This window comes from Triturus cristatus, chromosome 5_1 (assembly GCF_964204655.1).
Source record: "Triturus cristatus chromosome 5_1, aTriCri1.1, whole genome shotgun sequence".
In the NCBI taxonomy this organism is placed as follows: Eukaryota; Metazoa; Chordata; class Amphibia; order Caudata; family Salamandridae; genus Triturus; species Triturus cristatus.
The window spans coordinates 780,751,272-780,767,960 of record NC_140587.1 but is presented as its reverse complement, the minus strand read 5'-3'; the positions used below and the strand labels follow the sequence as shown (position 1 = coordinate 780,767,960).

At 48.3% G+C, this 16,689-nt stretch overlaps 1 protein-coding gene across 8 annotated transcripts in view; it reads left to right on the top strand.

Moving 5' to 3' along the window:
- The window catches only part of GREB1L (GREB1 like retinoic acid receptor coactivator), a 492,334-nt gene that overhangs the window by 460,801 nt on the left and 14,844 nt on the right, over nt 1-16,689 (top strand). For all 8 annotated transcript variants that reach the window (XM_085605794.1, XM_085605790.1, XM_085605791.1 and 5 more), the window contains exons 30-31: nt 11,220-11,447; nt 12,361-12,502. In XM_085605794.1, the coding sequence (XP_085461920.1) occupies nt 11,220-11,447; nt 12,361-12,502 (370 nt within the window). The remainder of the gene's footprint in view (nt 1-11,219; nt 11,448-12,360; nt 12,503-16,689) is intronic.

The following is a 16,689-nucleotide window of genomic DNA, read 5'->3' as shown; positions in this document are numbered from 1 at the left end:
ACCCCTGGGTGGGAGAGCCCCTGCTCTCCCGGGCCTGCAACAATGCACATCCTGGGTGAGGTGAGAAATCTCCTCCCCCAGGATGAGCAAAGGGAAGCTTCAAAGGCATGCCGCCAGTTGGAGTTTCCCCAGGCCACTGCAACCCCCCACTCTGGCGGGAAGCTTGGCCGGAAACCCCATACAAGGACAGGGGATGTGCCAGCCTGCCCACCCCACCCCTCAGGTGGGGGAGGCGAGGTGAAGCACATCTCCGGGCTCTCGCCATCTTGAAGATGGGAGGCCCTACCCTATCGGGATTAGGCTACTGCCCCCCTCCCACAGGAGAGAGGCAGGATAGGGGGTGTACCCACCCCAGGACAAGGACCCATTGGTCCCTGGCCTTCACCTACCTGTAACGCCCCTAAATCTAGTATTTAGGGGCCCCCTGAACCTTCCTTCCTCAGATTCCAGATAGAAAAACGACAAGAAGAGCAAGAAGAACAAAGACCTGCCCTGCAGCTGCTAAAAAGAGAAGAAGACACCAACTGCTTTGGCCCCAGCCCTACCGGCCTGTCGACTCTCGAACCTGCACCAGCGCGGCATCCCACGTGGCCAGCAACCTCACCAACCCCGGAGGACCTGGCTACCCTTTAGCTCTAAGCCCCTGGGACTCCCACGAGTAGAGGCTCTACTCAAGAAACCTACTTGCTATCCCTGGCACCAGCCCGGGACCGCGGACCCAACACACTCTGCACCAGCCAAGCCTGGCCAGTGCCGGAGTGGACAAAGACCCAGAGGACGACCCCACGGCGACTGTGACCCAGAGTCCGGCACCCAAGGACCCCCCTCGACATCCCGGAAGAAGCCTGCAGCCTCAGAACCAAGTGCCACCCCAGCCGCGATCAACCAGAGGGTAAGATTCCCGACGTCAAAAGGCACCCCTGCACCCCTGCACCCGGCGCCCTGCGACCCCCTGTGCCCAATCCCGGGGTACCCACCTAACCTACAACTACCCAACTTACCTCTCGAAGTGGTGGTGGCACCTGAAACATCCTCGTCCCCGAGCCTGCAGCCTCTTTCCAAACCGGAACATTCCCATTGATTTCCATTGAGCGCCCTAAGGCTCAAAAGCACCCTGCACCCAGCCGCCCGAGTGGCCCTGGCAGTGCCCTCTCTACACTAACCTACTTCCCCACTTGCCCTGAGTAAGTGACCAGGAGCCCAGCTCCCACAGCCGCGTGGCTTGCCAGACAGCAGCCACCAACCAAGGCCCCCCTATCCCTCATAGGATAACATTGGGCCCAACTCTCTCTGCACCCGGCCGTCCTGAAACCGCTGAGGGTGAACCAACTGTACCTACCTGACACTGGGGGACACTACCAGTCGAGTACTTACCCTTAAACCGCTAACTTCATTTTTCTCATAGGGTAACATTGACTGGCTTTTTCTTCAAAAATCTTTTAAGTGTGAACTTTTCAAAACTGCAAAAATTCACCAAAAATCAGCCAAGTGACAAAAACGAATTTACTCACCTGCTCCTAGGTGAGCTCCCAGTGCTGGATCTTGGTGCCCAGCCCTGACTCTGAAAAGTGTTCACAACTATACTTACTTCTAACTCATTTTTCTCCCATAGGAAACCATTGTCTGCTTTTCTGTGAAATTTCTTCTAAGTGTCTACTTTTGCAAATTTGAAATATTCTTTTAAAATCGTACCATTTCTGCAAACGAAATTACTTACCTGCTTTTGATAAGGACCCCAGTCCTGGGTCTAGGCACCCAGTCCTGGATTACTAAAGTAACGATAAAGTACTCTACCTGCAATTTGAATTTCTTGCCATAGAGATCCATTGAATGTTTTCTGTGAAATATTTTCTAAGTGCTAACTTTTGAAATAGCTAAATATTATTTAAAAATCATTACAGTTATTAAGTCGACTTTCATCACTTGATTCTGAATACTGACCCCAGGCTGGTTCTAGGATCCAGACCTGGAATTCCAAAAGTAATCTAAAGTAATTTATTACAACTAACCTGAATTTACCATTGAGCTCAATGCATTGTATGTTTAGGAAATAGGATTGTTTATTGCAACCAACTGTGACTGTTTACACAAATTTATTGCTTGAAACAAAAGTATTTATATTCAACCTCTCATTCTGAGAAAGTATATTTTTACCCCCTTTGTGGTTCTAAAAATAAAACAAGCATATATTTTATATATACAAATCATTGGCCTAGTGTTCAGTTATTGAGTGTGTGAAACCATTTGCTGACTGAGTGTGTACAATAAATGCTTTACACTGTCCTCTGGTACTGCCTTACTGCTCGACCAAGCTACCACTTTTTGAGAGTAAGGTCATACCTAACTTTGACCTCTATCAGCCTCTGGGGGACTGTGGACTCTGTACACCCTGTACCTATTAGGGAACAGTATATACAGAGCCACTTTCTCACAGTGTTGAAGTGCCTTTTTCTTTTGCACCCCGCCCAAGGCCAGGCACTGCCGCATGTTGGGCACAAGACCTAGCGACAGTGGGGGTTGGGCACAGGACCTGGCCACAGTGGGGGTTTGATAATGGGCCTGTTGCACATAGCCAAAGGCGCTGTGGGGGTTGGCTGCCCTAAGGTCCAATCACTGAAGCCATGCACAGCAGGGATTACCCATGGGGAATGGCTGCAGTGGAGCTTGGGGTGCAGGGCCTATCCTGCAGCCAACTCCCACTGTGTATGGCTAAGGTGCCATAAAGGTTGGTCCCCACACAGCGGATTCGGGCTTAGGGTCTGGTCACTAGGCATGCTATCCTGCCATTCCTGGCAGCGCACATTAAAATGTGGTTGGGTCTGGAATTGGTTCCTGTAGTCTTTGTTCTCTTTTTTTCTTTTTGTTTGTTGTGGACATTGAGTAGTCAGCCATTTTGTCCCTTCTCCCTCCTTGAATGACATCAGATGCATGCCCCCAGGAATCCCTCAACGTTGTCACCATCTTTAGATTCTGTTTTCCGCCACTGGGTCTGGAAGCACAGCCAAGGGCTCCTGAACCAAAGAGGAAAGAACTTTAATCAAAAGATCCAAGAAAACACCAAAGGTCACTTTTTCAAACTGATTTACCAATGGACATTGAAGGAGAAGCACGAAAGCTCTGAGGAAAACTGAAGATAGTTGAAGTCTTCAAGAAAGCAGAAATCACCCATGTGGGTCAAACAATGAGCAAGGGGTAAGGAGAATACAACCATTTTTGCCCTAACTGCCACCACACATTTTTACGAAATGTGCAAACTTTGCTTCTTGAAAGATCGCAAGTGTATGACACATTCCAGCAAAACACCCTGAAAGCAAGACAGAAACAGAGGTGGGCACATTATGGCATAGCACAGTACCAGCACAAGCAAGGGTCTTAAGAATTCTGGCTTGTCGAGGGATGGTGAAACCCATGAAGACACTGAGGTGGCATAAGGAGGAAATCTCCAATTGTGAGAAAGAGCCATCTTTCTTGCATGGTATGCCCCCACTTTTTGCTGAATTGCTGAATGAACTTTCACTGAGTGTGCCCTGGGCTCCTGCCAATCAGGTGCCCAGGGCCTATGTTCCTTCCCTAAAAACTGTGCTGAAACCTAAAACCCAAAATTGGCAAACCCTGGCCACATGTCAGCCCCTGGTAAATGGTCCCAGGGAAGGCTTCTAAGGGCTGCAGCACTTATTGTGCCACCCTTAGAGGCCCTGTACCCTGACACAAACACACTGCCCTTGCAGGCTGAGTGTCTGGGTATAGGACAAAACAGAGTTGACATGGCACACATCCCTGTGTGCCATGCCCACAACATACACTGCCCTGGCATACATCAGCCACCCCTCTAGCTGGGTGCCCTATGTCAGTGGTGTGGATACAGGAGCATGAGTCCTGTGCCCTTACAGTACCCAGGTCCATTCCTGGGCACTGTAACTGCAGTGTGGCCATTTAAGAGTATATGGTGCTGGGAGATCGTCAAACACAAACTCCACAGCACCATGATTGCGCCACTGAAGACTGAGAAGTTTGGTATCAAACTTCTCAGCACATTAAACCCGCACTGATGCCAGTGCAGGATTTAATGTACAATGCACGACAGAGGGCATCTTAGAGATGCCCCCTGAACCTAACCTACAATCCACGTCTGGCCTCAGGGGCTGCCGAGGCTGCCACACAGCAGACATGTTGCTGGACCCCTGGGTAGAGAGCCACCCGCTCTCCTGGGACTGCAACAATGCACATCCTGGGCGAGGTGCTAGGTCTCCTCCCCCAGGATTGGCTGGGGAAGCTTCAAAGGCATATGCCGCCTTTGTGAGCTTCTCCAGGCCACTTGCTGTACTCAGCAACTGGCTCCTACCGGTTCTAAACCCCCACTCTGGCGGGAAGACTGGCCGGAAACCCCAAGGAAGGACAGGGGGTGTGCCAGCCTCTGCCAACACCACCCCTCAGGCGGGGGAGGCGAGTGAAGCACATCTCCGGGCTCTCGCCATCTTGAAGATGGGGAGCACTGCCCAATCAGGACTAGGCCACTGCCCCCTCCCACAGGAGAGTGGCAGGATAGGGGGTGTACCCACCCCAGGGCAGGGACCCAGTGGTCCCTGCCCTTTACCTACCTGTAACGCCCCTAAATTTAGTATTTAGGGGTACCCTGAACCTTCCTTCCTTAGATCCAGATTCCGAAACAACAAAGATCAATAAGAAAGAAGACCTGCCGTGCAGCTGCTTTGGCTCCAGCCCTACCGGCCTGTCGACCCTCGAACCTGCTCCTGCTAAATCCCGGCATCTCCCGTGGCCAGCAACCTCACAAACCCCGGAGGACCTGGCTACCTTGTGACTCTGAGCATCTGGGACTCCCACGAGCAGTGGCACTGCTCAAAGCTAGTAACTGACCCCTGGAATCAGCCAGGAACCGCGAACCCTGCACACTCTGCACCCGCCATGCCTGGCCTGTGCCGGAGTGAACAAAGACCACGAGGATGACCCCCCGGCGACTGTGACCCCGAGTCCTGCACCCAAAGGCTTCCCTCGATGCTCTTGACTTCGCCTGCAGCCTCAGAACCAGGTGCCCCCCCAACCGCGATCAACAGAGGGTAAGATTTCCCGGCACCAAAAAGCACCCCTGCGGCCCCCTGTGCCGAGCTCCCGGGTACCTACCTATCCTCCAACTACCCAACTTACCTCTCGAAGTGGTGGTGGCACCTGAAGAATCTTCGTCCCTGAGCTTGCAGCCTTTTTCCAACTAGGAGCTTTCCCATTGAAATCAATTGAGCGCCCGAAGGCTTAAAAGCACCCTGCACCCTGCCGCCCGAGTGGCCCTGGCAGTGTAACCTCTACACCTATCTACTTCCCCATTTGCCTTGATTAAGTGACCAGGAGCCTAGCTCCCACAGCCGCGTGGCTTGCTAGTCAGCAGCCACCAACCAAGGCCCACCTGACTCCCATAGAATAACATTGGCCTAACTCACTCTGCACCCGGCTGCCCCAGCGCCGCTGAGGGTGTAACCACTGTACCTACCTGACGCTGAGAGACCCCTGAGTCTGTGCCCAGAACCTTAACTCTGCCAGTCGAGTGCTTACCCAAAAGCCGATAACTCAATTTTCTCCATAGGGTAACATTGACTGGTTTCTTCGGAAATTTCTTCGAAGTGTGGGGTTTCTAAAACTTAAAATATTCACCAAAAATCAGCCGAGTAACGAAAACACTCACATTCACCTGCTATTAGGAGAGATCCCATTGCTGGATCTTGGTGCCCAGCACTGACCCTGAAAAATATTCACAACCGTACTTACCAGTAACCCAATTTTCTTCCATAGGAAATCATTGACTGTTTTTCTGTGAAATTTCTTCTGTCGATTTTTGCAAACTTCAAATATTCTTTAAAAATCGTGCTAACTGTAAAAACGTAATTACTTACCTGTTTTAGATAGAGGTCCCAGTACTGAGTCTAGGAGCCCAGTACTGGATTACAAAAGTAACGAGAACATACTTTACCTGCAACTTGAATTTTCTTCCATAGGGAGTCATTGACTGTTTTTCTATGAAATTTCTTCTAAGTGTCAACTTTTAAAATAGCAAAATATTACCTAAAAATAACAACAGTAACTAAGTCGACTTTTATCACTTGTTTCTAAGAACTGTCCCAGAACTGAATCTAGGATCCAGTCCTGGAGTTACAAAAGTAATCCGGAAAGTAATCTATTGCAAATAACTTAAATCTTCCATTGAGCTCAATGCATTATTGTGTTTGAAATTGTGTTGCCTATTGCAACAACCTGTAACCAGTATTTACAAAAGTCAATTGCATATTGCAAAAGTATTTACCTAAAGCATCTCATTCTGAGAGAGTATATTTTAATACCTATTGTTGGTTCTAAAATAAAACAGACATATATTTTTTTATATAAACCATTGGCCTAGAGTTCAGTTGTTGAGTGTGTAAGACCATTTGTTGACTGAGTGTGTACAACAAATGCTTTACACTGTCCTCTGATACTGCCTTACTGCTCGACCAAGCTACCACTTTAGAGAGTAAGGTTATATCTAACTTTAGCCTCTGCCAAACCTCTGGGGACTGTGGACTCTGTGCACACTGTACCTATTTGGGAACAGTATATACAGAGCCACTTTCTCACATTGGTGGATCAGCGGTGGGATACAAACTTGCATTGTTTGGACTACTTAGTTATCATCTGATCACACGACAGAACTCTTAAAATTGCCTTTAAAATTCTGATTGGTCTTTTCCAAAATACTAAGTCTTGCTAGGACCTTGCTTAAGTCCCATTAGAATTTTAGAAAAATAAGTCACTATAGTCAGGGTAGAGGATTAGAACTGTCAAGTTAGAATGACTCAGACAAACTCAGCTATTAGTGAAAATAATAACATGGACCTGGTGAAGGATCTCGACCTCACACCTTACTTACACTTGTCTTTCAAGGAATTGAGGTCCCTATGCAAACTTAAAAATATACCAATGGGCCTGCATCCAACCAAACTAGGGCTCCAGGAGCTCTTGGCTGAGTATGCTAAGGACCACCCATCTGAACATGGTGATGGCCAGTCAGATGAGGAAAGGGAAGAAGAGGAGGTGGATAATAACCCCCCACACTATTCCCTAGGGAGGAGAGGGCCCCCATACCCTTCAATCCAAGAATTAGCATCTGGGGACCTAGAGATCACCGGGGGACCCACCAGTGAAGAGGACAGCCTTTTAGCAAGGCTGGCCAAAAGATTAGAGCTAGAGTCCAGGCTTCTGGCTCTAGAAAAAGAAAGGAGAGAGATGGGTTTAGCACCCATCAATGGCGGCAGCAATAATAAAAACAAGGATAGGGAGGAAACTTCTGATCCTAAAATCTTCAAAAGGATTGTCCCTAAATTTGAGGAAGGTGATGGATGACATCACCAAATGGTTCACAGCCTTTGAGAGGGCTTGTGAAATAAGAAGAGTAAAGAAACCTCTCTGGGGGGGACCTGTGGGAACTGTTCTCTGGTAACTGCAGAGGCAGGCTTCTGACCCTCTCTGGGCCAGAGGCAGGATCCTGTGACCTCCGAGGAAGACTCTGAGGAATTTGGATTCACTACTGAGGAGTATAGAATTAGATTCAGGGGGGCTCACAAAACCCAGACCCAGTCCTGGATTGACTTTGTAGACTTCTCAGTAAAGACACTGGATGGTTGGTTAGCTGGACATGGTGTGCAGGATTTTACTGGATTGTACAATTTATTCATGAAGGAACATATATTAAGTAACTGCACAAATGAAAAGTTGCATCAGCATTTGGTAGATCTAGGTCTAATGTCTCCCCAAGAATTGGGAAAGAAGGCAGACCACTGGGTTAAGACTAGGGTGACAAGGACAGCCACTGGGGGTGACCAGAGGAAGGTGGCCACAAAACCTCCCCAGGGGAAAGGTGGTGAGAATCCCCAAGATAAAAGTCTGAGTCTTCCAAAGGGCCCCAAAAATCTGTTGAGGGGGGTGGGACCCAAACTACTCCCTATGTGCCTCAACCCTATAGGGGGAAGAACTTTGATCCCTTAAAGGCCTGGTGTAATAACTGTAAGAGGTCAGGACACTTAACTGTAGATACATCTTGCCCCCACAACAAAGCCCCTAACGCACCCAGTACAGCTACTCCTGGGGCAGCTAGTATACAGATGGGATCCGAAGTGTACCTGAGCAAATCTGGGAACACACTGAAGCAAGTCTAGTCTCACTGGGGGAAGTGGAGTTTACCCAACTTAAAGAAATATTTGCAGTACCCCTGGGTGAATGGAACTAGGGTAGAAGCTCTGAGGGATACAGGTGCCAGTGTCACTATGGTGAAAGACACACTGGTTTCCCCTGAGCAATATTTGATTGGGAAGTCTTACCCAGTCACCAATGCTGACAGTGTCACCACTAGTCATCCCATGGCCATGGTGACATTAGGCGGGGGGGGGGGGGTTACTGGCCTGAAACAGGTAGTGGTCTCTCCAAAGTTGCCAGCTGCATGTCTGCTGGGAAAATATCTGGAAACCTCAGCCTGGGCTGAGGATGAGCTAAAGGCTCATGCAGCCATGCTGGGCATCGCTGAATTGGTGTGTGTGCAAACCAGAGCAAGAGTAAGGGTGTAAAAGTAGGTCTGGAGCCTGAAATAATGGCCCAACCAACCAAGAGAAAAGGTAAGAAGACTGGGGAACATGATTCTGTACAGCAAAACATTCAGGACCCCTCTCCACAGGGAGAAGATTTGGATACCCCTGAGGGAACTGAGCCCACGGAACTTGACCCTTAGCAGGTTGAACTCTTGGGCCCAGGGGGACCCTCTAGGGAAGAGCTGTGCCAGGGTCAGCGAGACTGTCCCACTCTTGAAAGCCTAAGGCAGCAAGCTGTTTCAGAAGCAAAGGGCGATGTCAGTGGTACCCACAGAGCTTATTGAGAAGAGGGATTACTGTATGCTGAGGCAAGAAATCCCACTTCTGGAACCACCAGGAGGGTGGTAGCGCCACAGAAGTACAGGGAGTTCCTCCTAACTTTGGCTCATGACATCCCCCTAGCTGGACATCTGGGGCAATCCAAAACTTGGGAAAGGCTAGTGAGTCACTTTTACTGGTGCCAGATGCACCAAAAGGTGAAGGAGTTTGTCAGCTCCTGTGTTACCTGCCAAGCCAGTGGCAAGACAGGTGGCCACCCAAAGGCCCCCCTCATCCCACTACCAGTGGTGGGGGTGCCCTTTGAAAGGGTAGGAGTGGACATTGTGGGTCCACTTGAACCTTCCACAGCCTCAGGGAACAAATGTATTCTAATAGTAGTGGATCATGCTACTAGGCACCCTGAAGCAATTCTACTTAAGACTACTACAGCCCCTGCAGTAGCCAAGGCCCTCCTGGGTGTTTTCACCAGGGTAAGGTTTCCTAAGGAGGTGGTTTCAGACAGAGGTTCCAACTTCATGTCTGCTTACCATTGGCCTTGTTGAGAGATTCAACAAGACATTGAAAGGCATGATCATGGGTCTCCCTGAGAAACTCAAAATGAGATGGGATGTCCTGTTGCCATGCCTGCTTTTCGCTTACAGAGAAGTACCACAGAAGAGAGTAGGTTTCTCACCCTTTGAACTTCTGTTTGGTCATCCTGTGAGGGGACCACTGAGGGCTGGGAGAGGCCTCTTCAAGAGCCCAAACAAGACATAGTGGACTTTGTGCTTGGCCTAAGGTCCAGAATGGCTGAGTACATGGAGAAAGCATCCAAAAACCTTGAGGCCAGCCAGGAACTTCAGAAGCACTGGTATGACCAAAAAGCTGCACTGGTTGAATTTCAACCTGGGCAACAGGTGTGGGTTTTGGAGCCAGTGGCACCAAATGCCCTCCAATGTAGATGGAGTGGCCCTTACCCTATCCTAGAGAGAAAGAGTGAGGTCACCTATTTAGTTCACCTGGGCACTAGCAGGACACCCAAAAGCGTTATCCATGTGAACCGCCTTAAGCTCTACAATGACAAGGCTGACATCACCATGCTGATGGTGACTGATGAGGAACAGGAAGCAGAGAGTGAACCTTTCCCTGACCTCCTCTCCTACAGCCCACAAGATGGGTCAGTAGATAGTGTAGTCTTTTCAGACACCCTCTCTGCCCAACAGCAGACTGACTGCAAGCAAGTCTTGCAACAGTATGCTAGCCTCTTTTCCTGACCCCTGGTCTGACAAACTGGTGTACCCATGATGTGATCACTGGTGACAGTGCACCTGTCAAGAACACAATCTATCGTCAGTCAGACCAAGTCCAGGAAAGCATCAAAGCTGAGGTCAGCAAGATGCTGGAGGTAGGGATAATTGAACCCTCTGAGAGCCCCTGGGCTAGCCCAGTGGTTCTGGTCCACAAACCTCATCAACAAGGTGGAAAGAGAGAGATGAGGTTCTATGTGGACTATACAGGGCTCAACTCTGTCACTAAGACAGATGCTCACCCTATTCCAAGAGCAGATGAGCTGATAGATAAATTAGGGGCCGCCCAATTCCTCAGTACCTTTGACTTAACTGCAGGGTACTGGCAGATTGGCATGGCCCCAGGAGCAAAAGAAAATACAGCATTCTCCACATCTGATGGGCATTATCAGTTTACTATGATGCCCTTTGGGTTAAAGAATGCCTCTGCCACCTTCCAGAGGTTGGTGAACCATGTCCTTGCTGGGTTGGAGTCCTTTAGTGCAGCTCATCTTGATGATATTGCTGTCTTTAGCCTCACCTGGCAGGATCACCTGATCCACCTTGGGATGAAGGTCTCACTATCAAGGCATCCAAATGCCAGATAGGGCAGGGCACTGTGGTGTACTTGGGCCATTTGCTGACTGAGTGTGTACAACAAATACTTTACACTGTCCTCTGATACTGCCTTTCTGCTCAACCAAGCTACCACTTTAGAGGGTAAGGTTATATCCAAGTTTAGCCTCTGCCAAACCTCTGGGGACTGTGGACTCTGTACACACTGTACCTATTTGGGAACAGTATATACAGAGCCACTTTCTCACAGATATTTTTTTGCAATTGACATCAGAAACCCAGATTAGTCATCAAGAAGAGTATTCACATAAGGCTCTTAAGACCAGGCACATATATATAGAGTTGATTTGTCCTATAGGCCAAAAGCTATCCTTTCCTTCTTTCTTCTGTGAAACGTTTATTCTCTCTCGTGCATATTTGTTTAATCCTTGAGTTTTATTCTTACCTAATACTTTTTCTTGTGTCTTTTCTTTCACAGCCAAGCACCGGAGCCAATAGTTAGCAATAAAAATATTTCCTTGAAATGTGTCCTGCAGCACATAGAAGCAACGCCAAAAATCACTCATTACGCAATGCTAAGCATTCAGAAGTGGAACAGCAAGTTAAATTCCAAGAGGCCGAAACCTCCATTCTCCAGGTGCCATGTCCATGATTTAATACTGCTCAACGTGGACCTGACCCAGAACGTGCAGTATGATGTTAATAGGTAGGAACAATTCTGGCAGGATAACTTTTATTGTACAATAAACTATCTCAAACACTGACTGGTATGTCACCTGCTAACTGCTGTGCTAAGTTCCTGGCATGCCTCCTGCTGGGTCCTTTGCGTGCTGCTTGCTGGGTCCTTGACGTGCTGGCTGATAGGTGCTTGGCATGCTGCCTGCTGGATCCTTGACGTGCTGGCTGATAGGTGCTTGGCGTGCTGCCTGCTGTGTCATTGGCCTGCTGCCTGTCGGATGTGCTAGCTTTTTCTTGGTTGCCGAGGCCCACTCTAGCGGCTATGCCGGTGCCTGTTGTAAAATGGCTGCCTGACTTGCTGACGTCTATTGCAGCTGCAACACAAAAAGATGATGGACGGAATGTTGAACATCACCAAACATTCACCACCAGTCACAGATATGGGTTTAATCCATCGTTCTTCTGCTTGCCACACCATTCCAGTTTAGACCCCAGCAATATGCAAATCTTGACCCTGTTCCCCATGGGAACGGTCCAGCACGAACTGCCAGGCCAGGTCCTCCCTGGACTGTAAAACAAGCATCCTGTAACCGATTTCAGAGCATCACCCTTCATCAGCCAGCCTAACTTGAAACTGGTGGCATAGCGAGCGCAGGACCCACGTCTGGGCATAACCATCCCACTTAGGGTGAAAATGTAACACAAAAAGAGCCTGACGCATTGGCTGCAATGGTTCCTGGGGTGCTTACTGCCTAGCCTGCTGGCTCATGAGAGTCTCCAGCTTTCATGTTGTTTCTTTCACGCTGGGTATCTCTACTACCCCCACCCCACCCGTCAGAGTCCACTCGGGCTTTCTAGCATTGTGAAACATAAAATTCATAATTTCCCTCTTTAAAGGGGTTTTGGTGAGCTTTATCAGACTTAATCTTTCCTATATCTAGGTACTTTTGTGAGGATGTGGACTTCAACCTTAGGACGAATAGCAGCGGCCTGCTGATCTGCTGCTATAACACCTTCAGCCTCATGAAGAAGTATATCCCAGTCGGAGGGCAAAAGGACTTTGTCATAAAGCCCAAAATTATGGTAAGTGTGTATAGTTTAAGGACAGCCTTACATCGCATATTAAAGCTAAACATAAAGATTCTGATTGTAACACATAACCAACCAGAAAAACGTTTGATGTCCTCTCAATTTAAAGGGATATGTTTGGCTGTACTTGAACTACATGTGAATACATGTGTCAGCTGTGGGACCCCGTACATTTTTACACACACATCTAAATGTTACCATCCAATTGTCACAATTTAAAAGAAGAAAATACTGTAAAGTGTGTAAAAAAGTTGAAATGTTTGTTAGATCAATTTGCCAGTGTTGTGAAAAGCCGACTGGCAAGTATAGTTGTGGCCAGAACTGTGTTCATTGAATTACTAAGAGGTTATCAGCAGATTCTTTTAGAAGTGTTGCCGTCTTTTTGCTTGGAGAATTGGTAACTCTACCTTGATTGGTGAAATTAGTATGGTCCAGGGCACAAGTCCTAAAAAAAAGAAGTGGGGGGACTCAGGCAGTTTGCAAGTAACATCCTGTCGCGTGATATCCCAGCATATGACATCACGGCGTATGACATCCCACGTGGCATCACAGGGATTGACATCACTAGAAGTGACATCACAAGCCACAATTTTACAGAAAGTGGCATCACAAGAAGTGGCATCAGATCTTAAGCCCTTGCATATGTTTAGGAGGTCTATCATGTATGCGTTTGAGCGCATTGCGAGGATAATAGCACAATGAGCTATGGAAGATGTGTGACCTACACCTTGTAATCCCCCATTTCTATGTAACACATCCTGTACATTCATTTACAAACTTATATAATTTATTGTATATGTAATATGCACTTCTGATATAAAGCATTCTGACACCCTGCATTGGGATGAGAAGGGCTATACAAGAAACAATAGTGGTACTTAAATTATTTCAATGCCTCCTCAGGGGTAGTAAGCTCTATATAAATGCAATTTGTTTTGTGTAAATACTGGGAAAGACCAACACATCTGACATTCTTAGAGTCAGTGCTTTAAATGGGCCGGTACTCACCGGTACGGAGAACCGCTACTTTTTATTTTTCTCCCTTTGAGTACCGGAACTTTACACGCTACCCAGCATCGGATTGGGAAGGTGGACATTGGGTGATGGGATGGTACCTAAGGGTCTCTGCTTTTCTTCCCTGCTCCCTGTCCAGGCTAGCACCCTGAAGCTATAGTTTGCTGGGAAAGGGGGAATTGGCCTTGCTGTGTGCCTTCCTCCAGTTACTTTCAGGCCTTCGTGGGGGGTTTATGTTTGCATAGGCTGTGAGGCATTTTTCCCAGATAGGAAAATTGTGAGGATGTAATGTTAGGGCCAGTCAGCGCTGCCTAACAAGGAACTATGAAAATAGGTTTGAGTCCCAGCTTTAGCTCAACATTCCGTGATTCTGAGAAAATGACTTAATTGTCCTAGGCCTAAAACAAAAATTAATGTGACTTTCTGTAATGTAACTGGTGCTCATGTCATCTCTGCCCTTGCGTGTCTGCTATGTTTGTGTGTTTGCCTGCATTTGTATTCCTGTTTTTGTAAGAAAAAAGTGAGAGAAAGAGAGAGAATCAAGACACTCTCAGGAGGTATTTTAAAGAAATGGGTGGCACTTTGTGTGTACATGTCTGCTCGGCGACAAAGATTCATAACTAACGAAAAATAGGGTGGGTGGGTGAGTGAGTGAGTGAGTGGATGGGTGAGTGAGCAAGGGTGGATGTCTGGATGGATGGATGAGTGAAAGTATGCATGGGTGAAAGAGGGTCGATGATTGGCTAAAAGGGCGGATAATGGGTGGATAAGTGAAAGATTGGATGGATGAATGAAAGGGTGGATGATGGATGAGTGAAAGGAGGGATTGAGTGAAAGGGTGGATGGAATGAAAAGGTGGATGGAATAAAAGAGTGAAAGGGTTGATGGATGGATGAGCGAATGGATTGATGGATGAGGGAAAAGGTGGATAAAGAGATGGATGAATGGATAGGGTTGGAGATAAATGGATAGGTTTGGATATGAAGGGTGGATAGACGGAATGGTGAAAAACTGAATGATTGATGAAAGACTGAATAGATAATAGAATGTAAAGTTTAAATGGTGGACATCAGCAGATAAATGGTAAGATGAAAGGATGAATGGATAGATCGATGGAAGAGCTATCTTCTGGGGAGGGTCATGATTGTTTGCTTCATTTGCTTGGTGCCATAAGATCTTTTGTTCGAAGTGGGGGTATTTTCAGTTTCTTCCTACTCGCATGCTCAAAAATATATAGTATTGTACCAAACAGCAATTAACAGTATGACGTTAAAAAGGTGCAACTGAATGACAGCAGCGTTTGAAGGCCGATGGGGGATTCTGAAAGCCTTTTTCCCCGTGATTCAGACAGGAAACCGGAGCCTGCGGTGACACACTGCATCGTCAAATCTAGACCCGCCCCTGGTTAGCAGGAACACCTCTACTAGAGCCCAGGCCTGGCTTTGTAGCCAACAGCAGTGTGTGTGCCGGGACTTGTCCTAACACACTGCTGGGACTTGCCCATAGTACTTCTAACATGGAAAACAACACATTGGCAAGTGGCGGAATGCCTGCGTCAAATACTAATCCTGGCCTTTCTATATAGGGTTTCATCGCACACCTCTGCCACTTCTAAGCGCTGTACATAACGTTACTATTGTCCAAATAATGGCACTCAGTTTATTGACGTAGGTAGTATGAAAGGTCGAATCAGACACTTAGATAACTACAGTCATCAGTGACAGGTATTTACTTATAGAGCCGTCCTTTACACGTCATTTGCATTTTCTCCGCCCGAGGATGCTTACTTACCAGAGGCAGGCTGGCTTTTAGTCTATTTTGAGTTCCCTGCAAACGCTCGGCGCCTCTGCAGTGCCAGTAAGGCTGGGCCAGAGTCAGACGTATGTCAGGCCCCTTCCCGCCACAAAATCTTTGCCCACCGTCCCGCCTCTGTCCTCCGAGGAGCCCGCTTACCAGGCTGGCCTCCATTGTACCCGGCTCTTGGAACCAGCCCCCATTTTGTGGCCTCTTGTGCCGTGGACAGGCCTTGTTATTTTGCTCGCACATTCCCCACTGTAGAAATGCCCAGAGGAGACGTTCTTCGTGCATCAGCCGCAGACGCCTTTGTTTAAGGCAACACTTTCAAAACAATAATATTTGCGTGTGTTATTATAAATACAGATTTCACTACCTCTGTGCACTAATAAAGATATTGAATGGAGACCCCGTTCCTCAGGCTGTCATCTAAAGAGGCAGCATGTGTTTCCTGTCCTGACGACTCTGGCAGTGACACGGGTGTGTTTGTAAACGGCGCAGGGTAGCTCGGTGGGTGCTGGCCCGGGATGGGTGGTGTCTCCTGCCTTCCTCATGGCCCCTGCCCACACAGGAGGATTGTTCTCCCTTCTCTCGCTCTTGTATTTTCACTGCCCTACCCCCTACAGCGCCTGTTTAAGCATTTTGCCCCCTGGAAAGGCATATTTTATGGTACCTGTTTGGGAAACCTTCATGTTCGAGGCATATGAGCTGCAGATTGTACACTTAGCATAGGTCGCCATCTGGTGTTGGGCCCGGATGTTTGCAGTTTGTTTTTCTTCTTGGACCGTCTTTGGAAGTCACGAGTTTGGTGACTCCTCCTTCGGTCCGTACTGCGCATGGGCTTCGGCTCCATCCTCAGATTGTTTTTTTCCGCCATCGGGCTCGGATGTGATACTTCGTGCTCCGGCTTCGAACTTCTACGGTTCCAGCCTCGACGGAAAATCCTCGATTCTTCGAGTTCCTCATCATCTTCATCTCTCGAAGCGGCACTTTTTCCATCCCGTACATCGACACCGGCCTTCGGGCCCTCCGCGACTCCGGTCCCGGCCGATGGAAAGGACTCCGTTTAAAAAGTGCCCAAAATGTGGGTCTAAATTTCCCCACACCGACCTCCATCAGGTGTGTAACCTTTGCCTCTCTCCAGAACACGAGGCTCGAGACTGCCCCGCCTGCAAGTCTTTTCGATCGAAGAAAACGATCCGAGATCGAAGGGCTCGACGCACCATGGCGCACTCATCCTCGACAGCTCCACCGGACATCTTCGGAGACGACGCCGAAGCTTCGGGGCAGACACACACCGAACTGGGAGAAGACATCGTCAGCGCTTCCGAGGCCGACGACTCCGACCGGGAGGACGTAACACCAGGACAGCG